The 16,500-nt window shown below is 42.6% G+C and overlaps 1 protein-coding gene and 1 long non-coding RNA gene across 2 annotated transcripts; one reads left to right on the plus strand and one right to left on the minus strand.

The window, feature by feature from the left end:
• Window positions 1-3,929: 3,929 nt before the first annotated feature.
• On the plus strand, window positions 3,930-7,933 carry LOC120651030. Its single transcript, XR_005665901.1, has 3 exons — window positions 3,930-5,927; window positions 6,028-6,102; window positions 6,291-7,933. It is a non-coding gene; the product is annotated as an uncharacterized LOC120651030 (long non-coding RNA).
• Window positions 7,934-11,002: 3,069 nt separating this feature from the next.
• LOC120648641 (5-pentadecatrienyl resorcinol O-methyltransferase-like) lies at window positions 11,003-12,634 on the minus strand. Its single transcript, XM_039925360.1, has 2 exons — window positions 11,837-12,634; window positions 11,003-11,358 (listed from the first exon to the last, which is right to left on the minus strand). The coding sequence occupies exons 1-2, from the start codon at window positions 12,632-12,634 to the stop codon at window positions 11,062-11,064; spliced, it is 1,095 nt and encodes a 364-aa protein (XP_039781294.1). The 3' UTR covers window positions 11,003-11,061.
• Window positions 12,635-16,500: the final 3,866 nt, after the last annotated feature.

Raw genomic sequence — 16,500 nt, forward strand, 5'->3', positions numbered from 1 at the left:
CTCCCAAAATTCTCTCCAATAAGGGCATGAGTTATGTATTGAAAAAAAGGGGGGCACATGAAGGCCCATGAAAAAAAATGGATACATGAAGGTCCATGCAAAAATAAGAAAATTAGCTATGCCAAAACATTAGAAGGGAGAGACCAAATCATGGAGCACCTTATTCTCTTGCTTTCCACTCCATCCACCACATACCCACACACATGCACTTCTAGATCATGGTTGTATGACTTGCTTACTCTTTGGGTCCGATCTTTGATTTTGCAAAATATTTGAAACAAATATGCCTTAGTTTTTCTCCATACCTTGAGCTCCACAAAAGCCTTTAGAAGTAGGAGAAAGAAGGCACACAAAAGGCCTTGGTGAGGATACAAACACCTTTGAGCGAATGAGAGTGTCATTCAAGGAACTTGTTTTTATTTTCGAAAACTTTTGAAAACCTCCGGACGTAATCTTGAGCAAGGAATGTGTAAGTGGTGATTTTATGAATCATTCTATCTCTCAACCGCCCAAGACAAGGAGAAGGCCAAAAGCCCCATGAAAATTAAGGTAAAACGGGTAAGCAAAGTTTGACCAACTTATTCAATTCGAGATAGAATGTTATGTTGTAACTTGTGCATGATGAAGAAATGAAGCATTGCAGCAACTCCTAATCAACAACCTAAAGTTTAGCTTTGCTCAGGGACGAGCAAAGTTCAGTTTGGGGGGTCTTGTTGACGCTCACTAACGACCATTTCTGAGCATCAATATTGCCACAATAAATGGATGGACTTGCATTTCTTACACTCATGTCACTAATAAATCACCGAATTCCATATGTCCCTCTAGATTTCTATGAGTGCAGGTTTTCACTGAAAATGGAGAGCAATCATACCCTTTTGGCCAAGGAGCAAACACCGACTAATCAGACATCGCCACACATGGATCAAAAGCCCACCGGAGAAGAAAAACAGCAAGAACGAAGCCAAGCCACACACCAGTGACAAGTGGGCCCCGAGAGCAGTCCATGGGACAAAGGAGAAGGTCGGTGGGGCCACTGGGAGGCCGGCCGACCTGCCCATGGGCCCCACTGCCTTAAGTCTTCGACATGGCAGCTCCTCATTGGATGATGAAGTCAGTTCAAGAGGTTCCATGCACAATTCCCGGCCGTGGAGAGGGTGCCTCCCCTCTATATATATGAGGGGAGGGGCTCCATTTCAAGTATCACACAATCATCCAAGCAATTCCAATCCAAGAAGAGATGTAGTTCATCTCCACTTGTAGAGGTCTTAGGACTAGAGGAGTTCGGGTTTGAGTCGTAGTTCGAGGTCTTAGAGTCTTCATGGAGAGTCTGTTATGTCTTTTACCTTCTCTTTATGTAATTCTCTGAATTTGTATTAGATGCTTATTTATTTATTTAGTACTTTGGTCCATATGCTCTTGTGTGTATGTGATCTTTCTTGTGAGTTATGTTTGTCTTGAGTGATTCATATGCATAGACTAGTTCGTGTATCATGACTTCGTTTCATCTTTCTTTATTGGGCGCTCTAGAACTAAGGCCCCGGATAGACAAGGGTGTCCTTGCGCAAGGCTAGAGTGGTGCTCGTTAGCGCAGGCGTGGTGCCTGGGTTGATGATCACGTTTGAATGCGACTCTATCCCACGGTTTGTAGAGGTAGCCGGTAGGTGGTGACAGCCCTGTTCGAGCCTGAGTAATCATCCACGTTCGGGTAGAGGAGTAGGAGGTACATAAAGCCGTCGGATGATCATGCTCCTCCTGTTCATCTGGATGCGGACTCCCTAGTCTATTGATTAGGCTTTTCCTTTGCTTATGAACGACTCAATTCGGTTTGCTCATGAGAGTACAATAGATTATGGCTCTAGCTATCCTTGACCTTGCTCTTCCCTGTTCGATGTCCTAGGCATATTATCTAGTTGTGCTTGTGTGTTCACTACCCCCTTTACCATGAATTTTATTCCCCTATTCGGATCATTGACATTAATCCATAGTGATTCCTCCTAACTTAACTAAATTCCATACATCGCCGCCTTTCCTGCGGAAATATAAATGACACCCCAGGTTACTCTCGGGTAAAATGTTACGGCGGTACTCCATGCGCTTGCGGATTTATTCGTGGCTCATGAATTACCTGCCACCCCAATGACGTCTGCGGACACCATCGCTGATTCCCAGTGGTGACGTTGGTAGGCATCAACAGGCAGCAGACCTCGGGTGACCAAGATGCTGATGCCATTGCGACGATGATGCAGCAAGAAGGCCTTGGGCGGTGCTAGGTGTAGCAGCGGATATGGTGTATAGGTCGCCATCGCTATTGCAGCGAAGAGTCACGCACCGCGTCCTGAGGTCCTTCACAGAAAAACCAAAGGAATCAAATTCTATCGAGCAGTTGTTGTCATGGGTGAATTGACGAACAGACAAGAGATTGCGAATGATAGAAGGAACAATGAGAACATTATTAAGAACAAAATTTGATGCAACGGTGTGTAGGACAGAATGACCTCTAGACGTTACGGGAATATGTGAACCATTGCCTACCGAAATAGAAACATGCGAAGTAGGTGAGCAAGAGAGAAGTATACCATCCGAGGAGTGCATGTGGGTGGAGGCGCCGGAGTCCATCACCCATGGAGAAGATCCCTGCAGCTGCAGCTGCTGCAAAGCCGCAATCAGACCCACCTGGTCCCATGATTGTGCGGGCTGCTGCTGGTATGACTATTGGAATGGCTGCTGGTACATCATGGAGTGATGTAGGGGGGCGAACGCAGTGTAGGCTTGCTGCGGGGCTGATCCCAGCAAGCCCTGACCACGTCAGCCCATGCCGCCTGTAGTAGAGCCACCCTGGTGGCCGCTGGGAGCACCCCATGGCGAGAAGCAGAACCACGGGCCATTAGGAGTGTGGCCGCGGGTCTGCTACTGCCGCTGTTGGGCACCGCCAGAGTTGGAGCCGCCCTTCCCGCCCTTTTTCTTGGGCCAGCGCTGCTGCTGCTGCGGCTGCTGCTGCTACTGGCCAGCGGTGGAAGAGGAGCGATAGGAGGATCCGCAGCCCGTGCTGGAAGCGACCATGGCAGAGGAAGACATAACCTTGGCCTCATTGGCCAAGCGCAGCTCCTTGAGGGCAAACTGATTTAGGGCTTCATCTAAGGTGATGTTCTTGGTGCCGGCGATGATGTCCTTGGTGTTACTGAATTTGGGGTGGATGCCACGTAGCAAGTTCAGCACCAACGTGGGTTCAGCCACAGGATGACCAACCTCACGTAGGGCGTCGGCGGCCAGCTTCATCTTCTTGCCAAACTCCATGACAGACAGATCGCCCTGAGTCATGGAGTGGAAGTCATCGCTCAAGAAGATGGCGCGGGGAGCCTGGTTGGCTTGAAACTTGTTGGAGATGGCAACCCAAAGCTCCCGCGCCGTCTGATCTTCGGCCATGGCGAAGTCAAAGACATCTTGAGATACGGAGCCGTAGAGCCACGTGCGGACGCATCAATCAATCTGCTCCCAAGCAGCATCAGTGCGGAGAGGAGGGACAAAGCCGTTGATGTGGTGAAGGAGCCCGAACTTGCCGCACATCGCCTTGAAGAAGGCCGACCACTTCCTGTAGTTGGAGCTGTGCAGTTCCAGCTTGATGGGGACATGGGATGTGACAGAGATCATGGCATAGGGGTGGAGGAAGATGGCACCGGCCATTGCATCTGTAGAGGAGGGCATGGTTGGGGTGCCATAGGAGGGAGAAGAGGCTGCTGATGTCGTAGAGGTGGTTGACATGATTGCAGATGCAATCTGAAGCACGCAGCAAGGGCGGCGGCTGGTGTGGTGGGCGCCCAAGACAGGGCGCAGGAGGAGGATGGAGGCGCCCTAGGGTTAGGGCGCGGGGGAGGGGTGGCGCCGATGGGGAGGAGGCCCCTAGACGGTGGCTAGGGCAGCGGAAGGGAAGGGGGCGCACGGCAGGGCAGGGAGAGGGCCCGGACTCATGATACCATGTAGAGAATTGGCAAACACCACACACCCTAGGAAGGGGGGTGACCTTTTATTATATAGGCCGTATATGTTTGGGTTACAAGAAACACAATACAAGCACAATACAAACTCTATATATCTAACAGTCAAGACAAAGAAATGCAAGTGTAGACAAGATGGATGTTGCAGCCCCTCATAAATACGTGAAGCTGTCTAACAGCATATGAATAGGACTGTAATTGTTTCTAGCATAAGATGGTCACACTTGTGTCCCAGGCAGATGGTGCCATGCTTGCAATGCTGGCAAGAGACCTTAAACTATAAGGCTAGCCTCAGTACACAGTTTCATGATACAGTTACCTAGACTGGGGAACTAGGTAATGTGTCAGATGAGTCTCACATTGATGACATGTGGGACTTATGTGGGTCTGGAAAACATGGATCCCACACGTCAGTGACTCAATGTCACGGGGAATGTTACCGTGGCAATGTCACTAAATCTCAATCCCCAACGGCCAGCGCATTGACTCCCGCCTGTTCCGTGTGGGAGGGAGGCAGCACCTGACATCTGCGCATACAGCTTTATCACGGAAGTCTGGAGATGGGAAGCCAGTGCCGTCTTACAGCTTTATCACGGTAGTCTGGAGAAATCAGGGCACAGGCACCTGGGGATGTTAATGTATCACCCCTTAATAAATGCGTGTGCACCAGGATTCGAACTCGTGACCTGTGGCCTCGCGTGTAGTCTCCTCTACCATCCCACCCACACAACACATGTGAGTGGATAAAAGATGCTATCCTTTTGAAGTAATTTGGGCAGACCATTTAATACAGGACCATACCACCACCTAATACTCAATGCCACAATTTAGTACCGGGTGCTATCAAAAACCGATACTAGTTATCCCCCAGCAGCCATTTAGTACTGGACCATAACATCAATCGGTACTAAATGGTGACATTTAGTACCTCTGTACAGCAGTCATGGAAAAAGATGGCTTTGAGTACTTAACAAGTACCTGCCCCAGGGTTCTGAAGGAGCTAGTGTCTAAGGTGTGAGTTGCAGATCACGGCTGTGGGCGTGAGGTTTCGCTCATAGCATTTTCTACCTGTGAAGAACAGATATATATTCTGCTATATTATACACTGGCCTTAATTGTATTTAGTTTTCCCCAAGAGAACGCAAGGTACCTCAGTCATTATTGGTTTCGTTGTCGTGCCGTTTGCGTAGAACTATTATGGTGACAAGCTATGCCCAAATCAAGAAGCATCTACACTAAATTGATACAGTTCCTCTGAGCGTTGCATGTATCAATATTGGTGAAACAGCAACATCTATCATTTTAAATTTTTCCGAATTTTGTAATAAAATCAAAGAATGCCATAGAATAGCCAATGAAGTGAGAAAAACCGATAACAAGTTTCTATTTGACATTATTTCAACCAAGCAGAATTTAAAGATATGCAGAACCATTTATGAATATCCTGAAATGATATGCTGGGATTCTGCTTAGATATTTGTTTGGATGAAGTAAATCATATATATCATAATGAGCTTTTGGGACAATTGTCCCATTTGGAAGTTTGGAATGGTATTGCCAGAAAAAAATATAGCTTGTGGCTGATTGGGATGATACCAATACCATGCAAAACAAGTGCATTTAGTTCTTGGAGGGATAAGAAACATGACTGACGACTGTAGTTGGTGGATAAATATGGATTCTCTTTCGGTATGTAAGTTTCTATTGTCAATTTTTCACTAAGAATTTCTTAGCACATTTTCTGCAACATGTTATCCGTTTCCTGAAAATCTTGTTTTGTTGTAAAGGACGATTGAATTGATGTCTTTTGTTCAGTAATCAGAATAAAATGTGGCATGCCTTCCAGGTGCAGATATTTGAGTGGACGGTGAGAATAGCTTTGTAGTGAGTTTCTTTCACATGCTGATGCAAAGACACTTCAGGAAAAATCTTGTGAGATTCATTGACCAGACGGAATTTCTCCTTACAAATATTTTTTCTCCTGCTTATTCATTGAAATAAATGGTTATTGTCCTGTTTTGTTTTCTTTTAGTCAACGGGATTCATCAACAAGTATAAGTTAGCTAGAACACTGTGGAGAGTATACATGACTGGAGTGTGCTAGCAGGTAATCAGTTTATTTGCATCTCTTTTCTCAAAAAAAAAAGTTTATTTTGCATCTCTGCTGCAGCTAGGAAATATTCAAATGCCTATGTGTTGTTTTGTCGCTATACCCCCCCCCCCTGCCCCTCATCTATTCTTCTGAAACATCATTGTGCTATGATATGTGTCTAATTTTCTTCTCTCTCGTGATAGAGAGGATGGTCTTTTGGCTGCAGTCAAGTTCTTTGTCTTATCGACTACAGTGGTGCCATGATGGAGGCCACGGAGACATCATTACTCTAGAGAACTCCCAAAGACAATAATCTACTGCCAGCTGTCTTACAGGCTCCTCTCCATTCCAATCTTGCACTCTTTTCTCTTTGCCAACATTTATTACATTTTAAGTTGAACATACACTTAGGCTGTAGCCTCTTGGAGATCAAGGCCGGGACGCTTTTTCCCATCATCTAAAGAAAAGTTGAACATACACTGGTTCTCAAATTTGTACTTTATCTTGCAGACTGGCAATGTAAGCCTCAGTTTTGTCCCTTGGCAAAAATGGTGGATCATCACATTCTTCCTTCTCCATCAACATCACCAAAACCCCAGGGTACCACCTGCTCAAGATCGATGGTAACTCGCTGACTAAGGTGATCCTCAAGGCTGAGCAGCACAAGTTGCAGGGCCACGGTCGCGAAAAAAAGGTATGCTTCGAGTTCCTCAAGTTCCCAACCAATCTGAGCGCGGCCATGGGGACAATGGCTTCGACAATCTGGCTAGCAGCTGCCTCAGCCTCCGCTCTGAAGGAGATCATGTCTAAGCTTGCTCTCCATTGAAATGGCAGGACATAGATGCATGTTTCGAGATTGTCCAGTTAAAGACTTTTCAGTCACATAACCTATCTAGTCCTGTGCACATCATCAGGAGTTTGTGAAGTTTACCACTCTGTCTATTTTGTTTTGTTAATTGATTTGCATTGTTCTGTCTTTGGACTGGAGATCCATCTGCCATCTGTCTGATGCCAAGCTATTGTGTCGGTTGATGCAAGTTCGTTAACTTGTCTGTGTAGTGATGTGCTCTCATAGTCTCATTAGCCTGAATGCTGGTTTTTGCGTGTGTTATTCTGCCAGTTTTGAGTGCTTCAGCTGCAGTGCTTCCGCAATTGCAGGCACCACAACTGCAGGGTGCTTTGTTCAGTTCAGCAGTTTCTGTATTTGCTTTGCTGACTGGCGAAGAACCAGAAAGTATGGAGCTTTTGGTGTACATAGATGTTCACACTCCTACAGTTAGGGCACCTCTAGTGTTGAGTTTTTGAGGGTGTCAGGATGAGAGATAAAGAGCTAGTCGAGGTGTAATAATCCTACACTTCAGTGTAATACGTTGGAGCAATTTCTTGAGTAGATGCTAGCAGAGTACCGGGAGCCAAGATTGCCAAAGAATAAACAACATGCATGCCATGTTGTGGGAGAGAGGAGCACAAAACCAACCAATGAAGAGCACAGGTGGGCAGAAGGATGATGTGGGTCCCATGCTGGATGCTAAACAATACCACACATTGGAGCAAATTATTCCAAGCAAACACCTTCTTGATGGGTTCTACCTTAGCAAAAGAACCTGCATCAAACGTTATAATATGTCCAACAATGAGATTACGAAAGCTCAAGAATTGGATTTTCTGGCACATACATCAGACGAAAGTACCAATTTATACATGTTCTTATAGTTTATCTCAGTTTTGTTGCAATAGAGTGGTTTTATTTGTGACACCAATAGCCTCGTGCGTACATTATGATTCATTTTACTGCCTTCTTTCTTGTAAGGCACAGTTTAATCTATTGTGGTCTCCAAGAATATAATTTGACCATTGTTTTCTCTTAAGGCATATTGCTCATGACCAGAAAATCAGCATAATAGCAAAAGTGCTTTCAAACATGAAGAGTATTTGCTTTGTTGGTTTGCCTAAATAGGCTTGTGTTAGCTACAAGATAATAGTGCCCTACTCCTAAGTATGTGTTTGTTCCCATGCTATCTAGGCTCTAGCCATTTGATTATAGATCTTAATGCCAAGCCATGCTAAGTATGTGAATAGTGATTTGTCTAAGCTGTAAGCACATTGTTTGATGCCTAGCAACAAAACAAATCAACAGGACCATTGTCTTAGCTTTTCACTGTTTATATGCATCCTGCATTGAAACCCCATGATTTTTGCAACTTGGAATTGAGAAATAGTAACATATTTCCCATGTTGCAATTCAGAAACTCTGAACCCTTTGCATCTCTGTTTCTTCCCCTGTTGAAATTCATCTTTGCTGATTTTAATATACTGGTATAATGCATACACAGATCATCGCTTGATCTGTACCACATAATTTAGCGAGTCCTGTGATTTGTTTTCATCAAGTTGCAATGTTCTCCTGTGTATGCTAGATTGGTTAGTTTTTCAGTCCTTGTATTGGCTCTATATACACTGTTCAGATGGTTGTATGATGCAGCTGCAGTCGCTCTTTGTTGAGTGGGTAATTTCCTTTTCTTTAAAAAAATCGATTCTAGATTACTGGTCTTAGTGGAAGAGGAGCTCCTAGCGATCCCGTGCTTTTTTACTTCTTTCTCTCTTTCCTTGGAAAGAACCGTTGTTTATGAAGGCCTAGCTTTTTCTTTTATAGAAAAGAATTTGAAAGTGAAAAATTGTAGGAAACTAAATCATGTGTTACTATCATGTAATTGCGTTGCTTTTTTCACCAGCTCTTCTTCTTTGTCAACGCTACTAAGTCCTGCTTGCAGGGCATCATAGTTGCAGAACACACTATTCAGTTGCAGAACACATGAAAACAGGTATTTTGGGTCAACTCATTTGGGTGTACATAATGGGATTGATATCCAAATGCTGAACTAGAATAGCCAATAGTTTTTGGGCTAGTGGATCAATTCCATTCGAGTTTAACAGAGATAAATATTCCCTACTTAATTTACAAAGGAGTTATTGAAATTTTCTTTACAAGAGGAATTTGATTCAAGGTATCTTCTCTGAATGTTGCCTGGTTTTATTTTATCTAATAGGGAGCAGTGAGGCAAAAGCTTGTCTGAATGTTTCCTGATTTTATTCAACAATGAGCAGATAGGCAAGGGCTTCTCAGAATGTTGCGGGGTTCCTTTTTTTAAGAGTCAGTTTTCCTAGACTTACAAACTTGTTTGTCTTGGCTTGTGTGTCACTGCTATGGTTCTATTATGTATGAAAACTTGACTTCTTTCAATAAAGGTGGCAAAGTAGGCTCTGTGACACCAGTAGTCGGTGAAGACTTGCTGTCAGCAAGCTCTGCCTCTATGCTAAGGATGATCAGCAATGACTTCGTTAGTAGGTAACTATATATGTTGATTGAATATTCTCTAATCATCTCTAGTTGCTGCCTTTTCTTTCATAGAATGTTTTTGATGGAGCTGATTATCACACTGCATCTTTATTATAATGATGTTCAGCATTCTAGTAATGGTTGATGGGTAATGATGTCTTTCCTAACTGTATGATACGGTTAGGAAAGACATCCATTTCAGTAGGACTCGCCGAAGTGGTGAGAAAACTGAAGCATTCCTTCTTCACCCTTGGCAGTGGTATTGCACTGCCAGCGTCATCATGGTGGTCAATGTAAAATGCAGAAACGAGTAAATCATTAATTCCAGAAAAGTGCCATACACATTTTACATTTTTTAAAATAAGGATACACCTTTTACATGGTGCTGTATTGTAATGAAATCAGATAAAGTTTTCATAATTGTGGTGTCTTATAAGGAAGTGCAGGCTCCTACTTATTGGACCTGCACTAATGACGTACCTGGTACTTGATGGGTCGCTGATCCCGTTACTCTGATCAAGATGGTTTGCATACATATGGAAATTGTGTACATAGGTTGCTCTCACATGGCTTGGGCATGGTGGTGTCCGTGTTGTCCGTAAAACGAAAATCGGCGAGGGCAAATGTTGTGGAAACAAGTGCTGGTCCGAGAGCTAAAATAAGTGGCTTTGTTGTGGTAATTGTTTGCACTGCCAATGTCCAAAGACAGTACCATGCAAACCAATTAACAAAACAATTAATAAATTAACTCTGGTAATCACAGTTTACCAATGGGTAACTCTGCACTTATGTCTATCATTTTGAGTCCTCGTTGCAGCTGGCCTAGCACCAGGTGAGCACACCATTAAGTAGCAAATGCCTTGAGCGAAAGGGTCTATAGCGAAAGGGTCTATAGTCTAATGGTTACAACAGCCTCGGTAACACCTCAGGTCCTGAGTTCGACTCCCCGTGTTAGCGAATTTTCTAGTATTTAACGGCGTTGTGAATTTAGTGGTAGTCGACGTTTCTATCGACAGCGAAGCGCTTGTGGTGACTTCGTCAATTTGGAAGATTAGCCGACTTAGTTTTCGAAGATGCTTATAGGGGTAGGGTTTGCACTCATGTGTTCATAGGGGTGAGTGTGTGTGCGTTATGAATGTCTGAATTGTACTGTATAATCTAAAAAAGTAGCAAATGCCTTCCTTGAGGAATGAAGATGAATTGATAAAAGCAAGAGAAAAGGTTAAAACCCCTAGCAAAAAGTATATCCGAACAAGTATAACTGTGTTTAAAATATAAATTTGGAAAAATTGCGATCAACTACATAGCATAGATATTGAAGATATTTTAATCAGAATGCATTGGGCTATTGTCTTCTTATTTACTGTGCCACTACTATACTCTTTTGTAGTACCGTTGATGTAAATGTAAGAGATCCCAGAATAACTTAAAATCTTTATTACCCAATATATAGTGACACCAAAGATCAGTCATGCTCCTTAGCAAGGCATGATAGGCTTCACAATTTTTTGAACAGATTATTCAAACTTACTGAATTCGAAATCTGAAACAGAATATATAATAGTCCAACGGCAGAAAGCAACTAGTACGCTGACATGCCATATTCTTTTATTTATCTAGCATACAAGGAGCATCTTTCATGGATAGAGCTCGATAACCGACCGGAGACCAAGCGGGATAATATTGTAGTTCTTGAATCCAGCTGCAAGGAATATCTTCTTCCACTCCTGCTCGTCTCGTTCAACCCCACCAATTTGCATGATATAGAGATCCCACAAAACTTGCGTCTCTAGAAGCTTATTATCTGACGGGCTAGATCCAACCACGATATCTATGATTATTACCTTTCCGCCTGCATCTCTTGAAGGGATAGCTTGCTTGCAATTCTTCAGTAGCTTGATGCACTTGTCATCACCCCAGTCATGCAGGACGTACTGATATAAATAAGCATTAAGTTAGTCTAACATTCTTTAAAAAAAAACTGGCCGTTAATTATCTCTTGCCACCTTAACTATCAAAAGTAACTTACGTTCAATACTTGGGCAATATCTCTTGACAGCTGACATATCAACAAACTTTTACTCTCCTGAAGTGTTGTTTTTCAGTGAATAATATACGTACATATAGCAGGTTTCTTTCAAAAATAAATAAATAAATCAACAATCCTGTCGACTTCCATTTTCATTGCAAGATTCAATTCACCTTATGTCCAGCAACTTAGCGTCTATATTATGATAGGTTAAGACAAATCTCAAAATTAAGTGAAAATAAAGTTAGTTGAACGATGATTTGAAATCCCCTATATATGTCACCAGCAACATAGCCAGCGCCTGCTACATTAAAGTATCAAATGCAACAATAATTACCAACGATAATCCATAGAAAGTTCTAAAGGGGCTAGAGCTATGATACCTTTAGGAAGATGGCATTAGCGGGTGGAATGCTCTCAAACATGTCGCCCGCCACAAACTGCACGTTGCTGACAGACGGAGCTTTGGCGACAACGTGGGGGAGATCCAGCACCATGCACTTCAAAGATGGAAGCGCTGCAGCGATGGCGGCGGCAGCTCCGCCGACCCCGCCGGCGACGTCGACCAGCGAGTCGATCCTATGGAAGATTCCGCCGCACTCCTCCATGACGATCCGCATCAGGAAGCGGCTGTCCGCAGCCATGGCATTGTTGAGGGACGCGTTCAGTGCGTCGTTGCTCCTGCACATCTCCCACAGGGTCGCGCCGTTCATCAGGGCATACGGGCACTTGCCGGGCTCCTCGTGACGGAACCACGCGGCAAGGTCCATGCTGAGCACCGAGTTATGGAGAGGGTAGAGTAAGTGGCTCAACATAGGGGACAAGCAGCTTGCCGTGTTCTCGCCAACGTCGTCACTCGTGAGGAGGCAGGAGACTGTCGTCAGCTTGTAGATAGGCTCATCATGCCCGCCTGATGAGATTTCTGGTGGCTGGATGGCGAATATTCCCGTGACGGTGAGAACGCGCATGAGGTGACAGAGGCTAGTAAGCTTACACGGGTTGATGCCAATCCCAGAGAGTATCTGGGGAAGAGTGGCGGCGCCACCGTGGTGGCGGATGGCGTCGGCGATGCGGAGGTCCAAGGCAACCGCAAGCGCTACCGACTTCATGAAGCTCAAGGTCCGGTTCCAGAGCTCGGCCTGGGCTTGGAGCAAGTCCTTGTTCTCCTCTCTGAGCGCCATTGTATTGTGTTGTGGGTGGATGACTTAAGCTAGCAGTGAGAAAAACTGTATTAGTTACCTGGCATCATCACGACCAACAATATATAGCAGTCCTTAGTGATGGAATAAAAAAAAATCAGGGACCATGCCGGCCAATCTGCAGGGTGCAAATTGCAATAAAAATGCTTTCCACCTTAGCAACCAGTCCTATAAACACTTGGTGAGTAAAAGATTGCAACAACGACTAGAGAAGGGTGAATAGGAGCCTTAAAATAAAATTCTCTCGCTGAGAATTGTGTCCTACGTCCTGTCGACCCACAAAACCTTCTCCTCTTGCAAAATCAAGAATATGCAGCTACGGGAGAGATACTAAGCTTGGAGTCAGACAATGAGGCACTCTCAAGAAGATTGAAAGCGAACACCAAAAGGATCAAGAGAAAACACCGAAGGATCAACGAAATCCCGGATCAGCTAGACTTATACCGGCTTAGCCAGTATGTGAACTAAAGGTCAATACCCTCAGCCGGATCTATACCAGCTTAGCCGGTATGCCTAGAGATAGACCAACCATGAAGTAAGATCCAAGCTTCAAAATTGAATCAAATGGACTCCAAAACTCACAAAATTGGAGCTATAGTTTCACAACACCTTTAGGAGTGTTTACCCAAAAGATCTCTTTGAAAGATCAAGACTTCATCTTGGATTTTGTGAGTATTGAAAGGGGCAAAAAAAAGATGAAGAACACAAGAACACCCTTAAAGTCCAAAATGTGAGATCCGATCAAACGTGATCCAAATCCAAATATGTTTGAGTTGTAGCTTCTCTACTCTATGGTGAATCCTTACCCAAAAGATCTATGTAAAAAGATTGATCTATCACCTTGAATTTCGCAAATTTAGTCAATAACACAGGAAAAGTGTTTTGGAGAAATCTCAAAATCTGAGGTGCTCATGCAAGTATCTGGTAGGGGATCACCCTAGATGTTCTTGCACATCTCCTAGCACCAATGTACGCTAAGAAAAACATTCTAAATCATTGCTGATTGTGAGATCCAAAAAAATTGCCCAAAAATGGCTCCAAAAATAGGGAAAATATCATATTCGAGATCTAGAAGGAGGAGAACAATCTTGCATGAAATTGATACTTGTATTACCTTAAGATATAAGGCTAGAAGCTCCTCGTAGCATCACTGAAAACTTGGATGGAAAAAAGCTCAAACAAAGAGCCTCTCGTCTCTCCCTCTCTTTAACCCTAACGAAGTCCCTCTCACAAACAAATGAGAGGACCTCCACTAAAGAGATGGCTGCCCCAATAGCCCATCCACAATATATATAGGTGTTTGGAAATGTCCAAAATGTCCTTACATGAAGCACACAACCCAAATACCTATAGATAGATAGATAGATAGATAGATAGATAGATAGATAGACAGACAGACAGACAGACAGACAGACAGACAGACAGACAGACAGATAGATAGATAGATAGATATACTCCATAAGGATTGATGGCTAATTAAACTATTATTATGGAGATGCATGACCTTTTCTCTGCATGCCGTATGTTCGGCCTCCATGAAGGTTCATTGTAGTTAATGAGAGCAAGATTCCAGGAGCAATTAAGGTTTGGTTGCGCCTGGTAGGTGGACGAGATTTTGGGATAGTAAAAGTATGATGAATTTGTATTCACAATCGCAAAATTATTTTTGAGGCTGTCAAGATGGCAATTTTAATGGTTCAGTTTATCTTTCGTCACACTTACCAATTTCACCACCAAAATGAATGGCAGACCTAAACAGCCTCTTGGGATAACTAGTTAAGGAGTGATCTTACATATGTAATTTTGGATAGAAATATGCTAATGTCAAGGGTAATCTTATCTATACTATACATATAGAGGATGAAAGAATTGAAAACCATTCTCTCCAAGATGAAGCTCATTGTACCCCTCACAGAGAACCCACTTGTTAGGGCTAAAGGCTACCAAAGTTTAGAGAAAGTCTCAAAACCACACTTTAAAAAAATAAATCTACTCCAAAAGTCAAACTTTTTAACTTGTAAACTCACCCATCAGTCCCACCCCCCCAACACCTACCCCAAGCCTCCCCTCTCCGCCCCTTAATCTTAGGGGTAATTGATCCTAATTGCCTACCATTTTAGAAATAATTTAAATAAGATAAGGAGATTCCCTATCATTTTGGAAAGAAATAAAGAGGTGAGAGACTTACCTATCATTTTGGAAGGAAATTAAATAACATAACAAAATGATTCCCTGTCATTTTGGAAAGAAATTAATGTAGGTGAGAGAATTGCCTATCATTTTCGAAAGAAATTAATAGGATAAGGCGATTCCCTATCATTTTGGAAAGAATTCAAAGGAGGTGAGAGAATTTTCTATCATTTTGGAAAGAAATGAAATAAGATAAGGCGATTTCCATCATTTTGGAAGGAAATTAAAGGTGCTGAGATACTTGCCTATCATTTTGGAAATAAATTAAATAACATAAGACAATTTCCTATCATTTTGGAAAGAAAATAAAGGAGGTGAGAGACTGGCTTATCATTTTAGAAATAAATTAAATAAGATAAGGCGATTTCCTATCATTTTGGAAAGAAATTGAAGGAGGAGAGAGACTTGCTTATCATTTTGAAAATAAAATTAAATAAGATAAGACGGTTTCCTATCATTTTGGAAAGAAAATAAAAGAGGTGAGAGACTTGCCTATCATTTTGGAAGGAAATTAAATAAGAGTATAAGACGATTCCTATCATTTTGGAAAGAAAATAAAGTAGGTGAAAGATTTGCCTAGATGTATTTTACTTTTTTGAATTAAATGAATTTGTGGCAGAAATTGGAAAACAATCCGAAGTAAAAGTAAGTGGTACTGATTTTTCATTTCACTTTCCAGATTGCTGGTACTATATATCCGAGTATCCGTGATAGGGCATCTGACATGGTGGATGCACTTTACAACATGAATAAAGTAAAAGTAAGAATAGGGCCTTTTATGTTGTATAACCACTCGTATTTTCACTTGATAACCTAAATTTCCCTAGATCAGTGCAATGGATTGCAAAGGTAGCAATGCTTAATTTGACGTGTATTCATGTTTGTATGCTAATTTCACAACTATTTTCATATACACACTTCCTTGCACTAGATTAACATGTGCGTCATATCCAGGCCTATTTGTCTCTACCAGGAGGGAGCGTCAACTGCAGCAGGGTTAATTGCGATGATTATTGACCACTACAATATTCTGGTGAGGCTAAGTGGTCAAACACTATATGGATTACTATACCTACAACTTCTGTAATTCTTTTCTCCACCAGAAAATCTTGTGAATGTTTATAAAAGTTGATGCCTGAACAAGACGTTCTTTTGGCATCTTTGTAACCACGGACTAGAAAGTACTTGCTCCAGTGATCCAGTCACAAATATAAGTACAGTAGGACATCGACATGAAAATTTCTATAGAAGTATTTTATCTTAAATGAAAGAGTTCTATGTTATATGTTATGTTGCATACATATTTAGTTTAACCTTATGGTCTAATGATAATTTGTGATGGTTTCCTTAAAAAACTGTTTTCCTGCTTTCTTAGCCGGCTTTTGTCTGCCCTTCGTCTCCGACAAAAAGAGTCTGATGCATGGGATTTGGAGTCTGCATTGACCTCCCACTCCAAACTTTGTAGCATGGTGACTAGCTTTTTGTTTCAGTTCGTATTATATTCAAAGCTACCAGCTAGGTTGTTTGGTACCTATGCATACTTGGTGCATGTAGATTTAAGGTGCTTGGATGTGCTGCAATATTGATGCTACAAATGTCGGACAGACACTTGATGATAGGTTAAATTGGTGTTTGGATGTAACCATATTGATCGGATG

This window comes from Panicum virgatum, chromosome 9K (assembly GCF_016808335.1).
Source record: "Panicum virgatum strain AP13 chromosome 9K, P.virgatum_v5, whole genome shotgun sequence".
NCBI lineage: Eukaryota > Viridiplantae > Streptophyta > Magnoliopsida > Poales > Poaceae > Panicum > Panicum virgatum.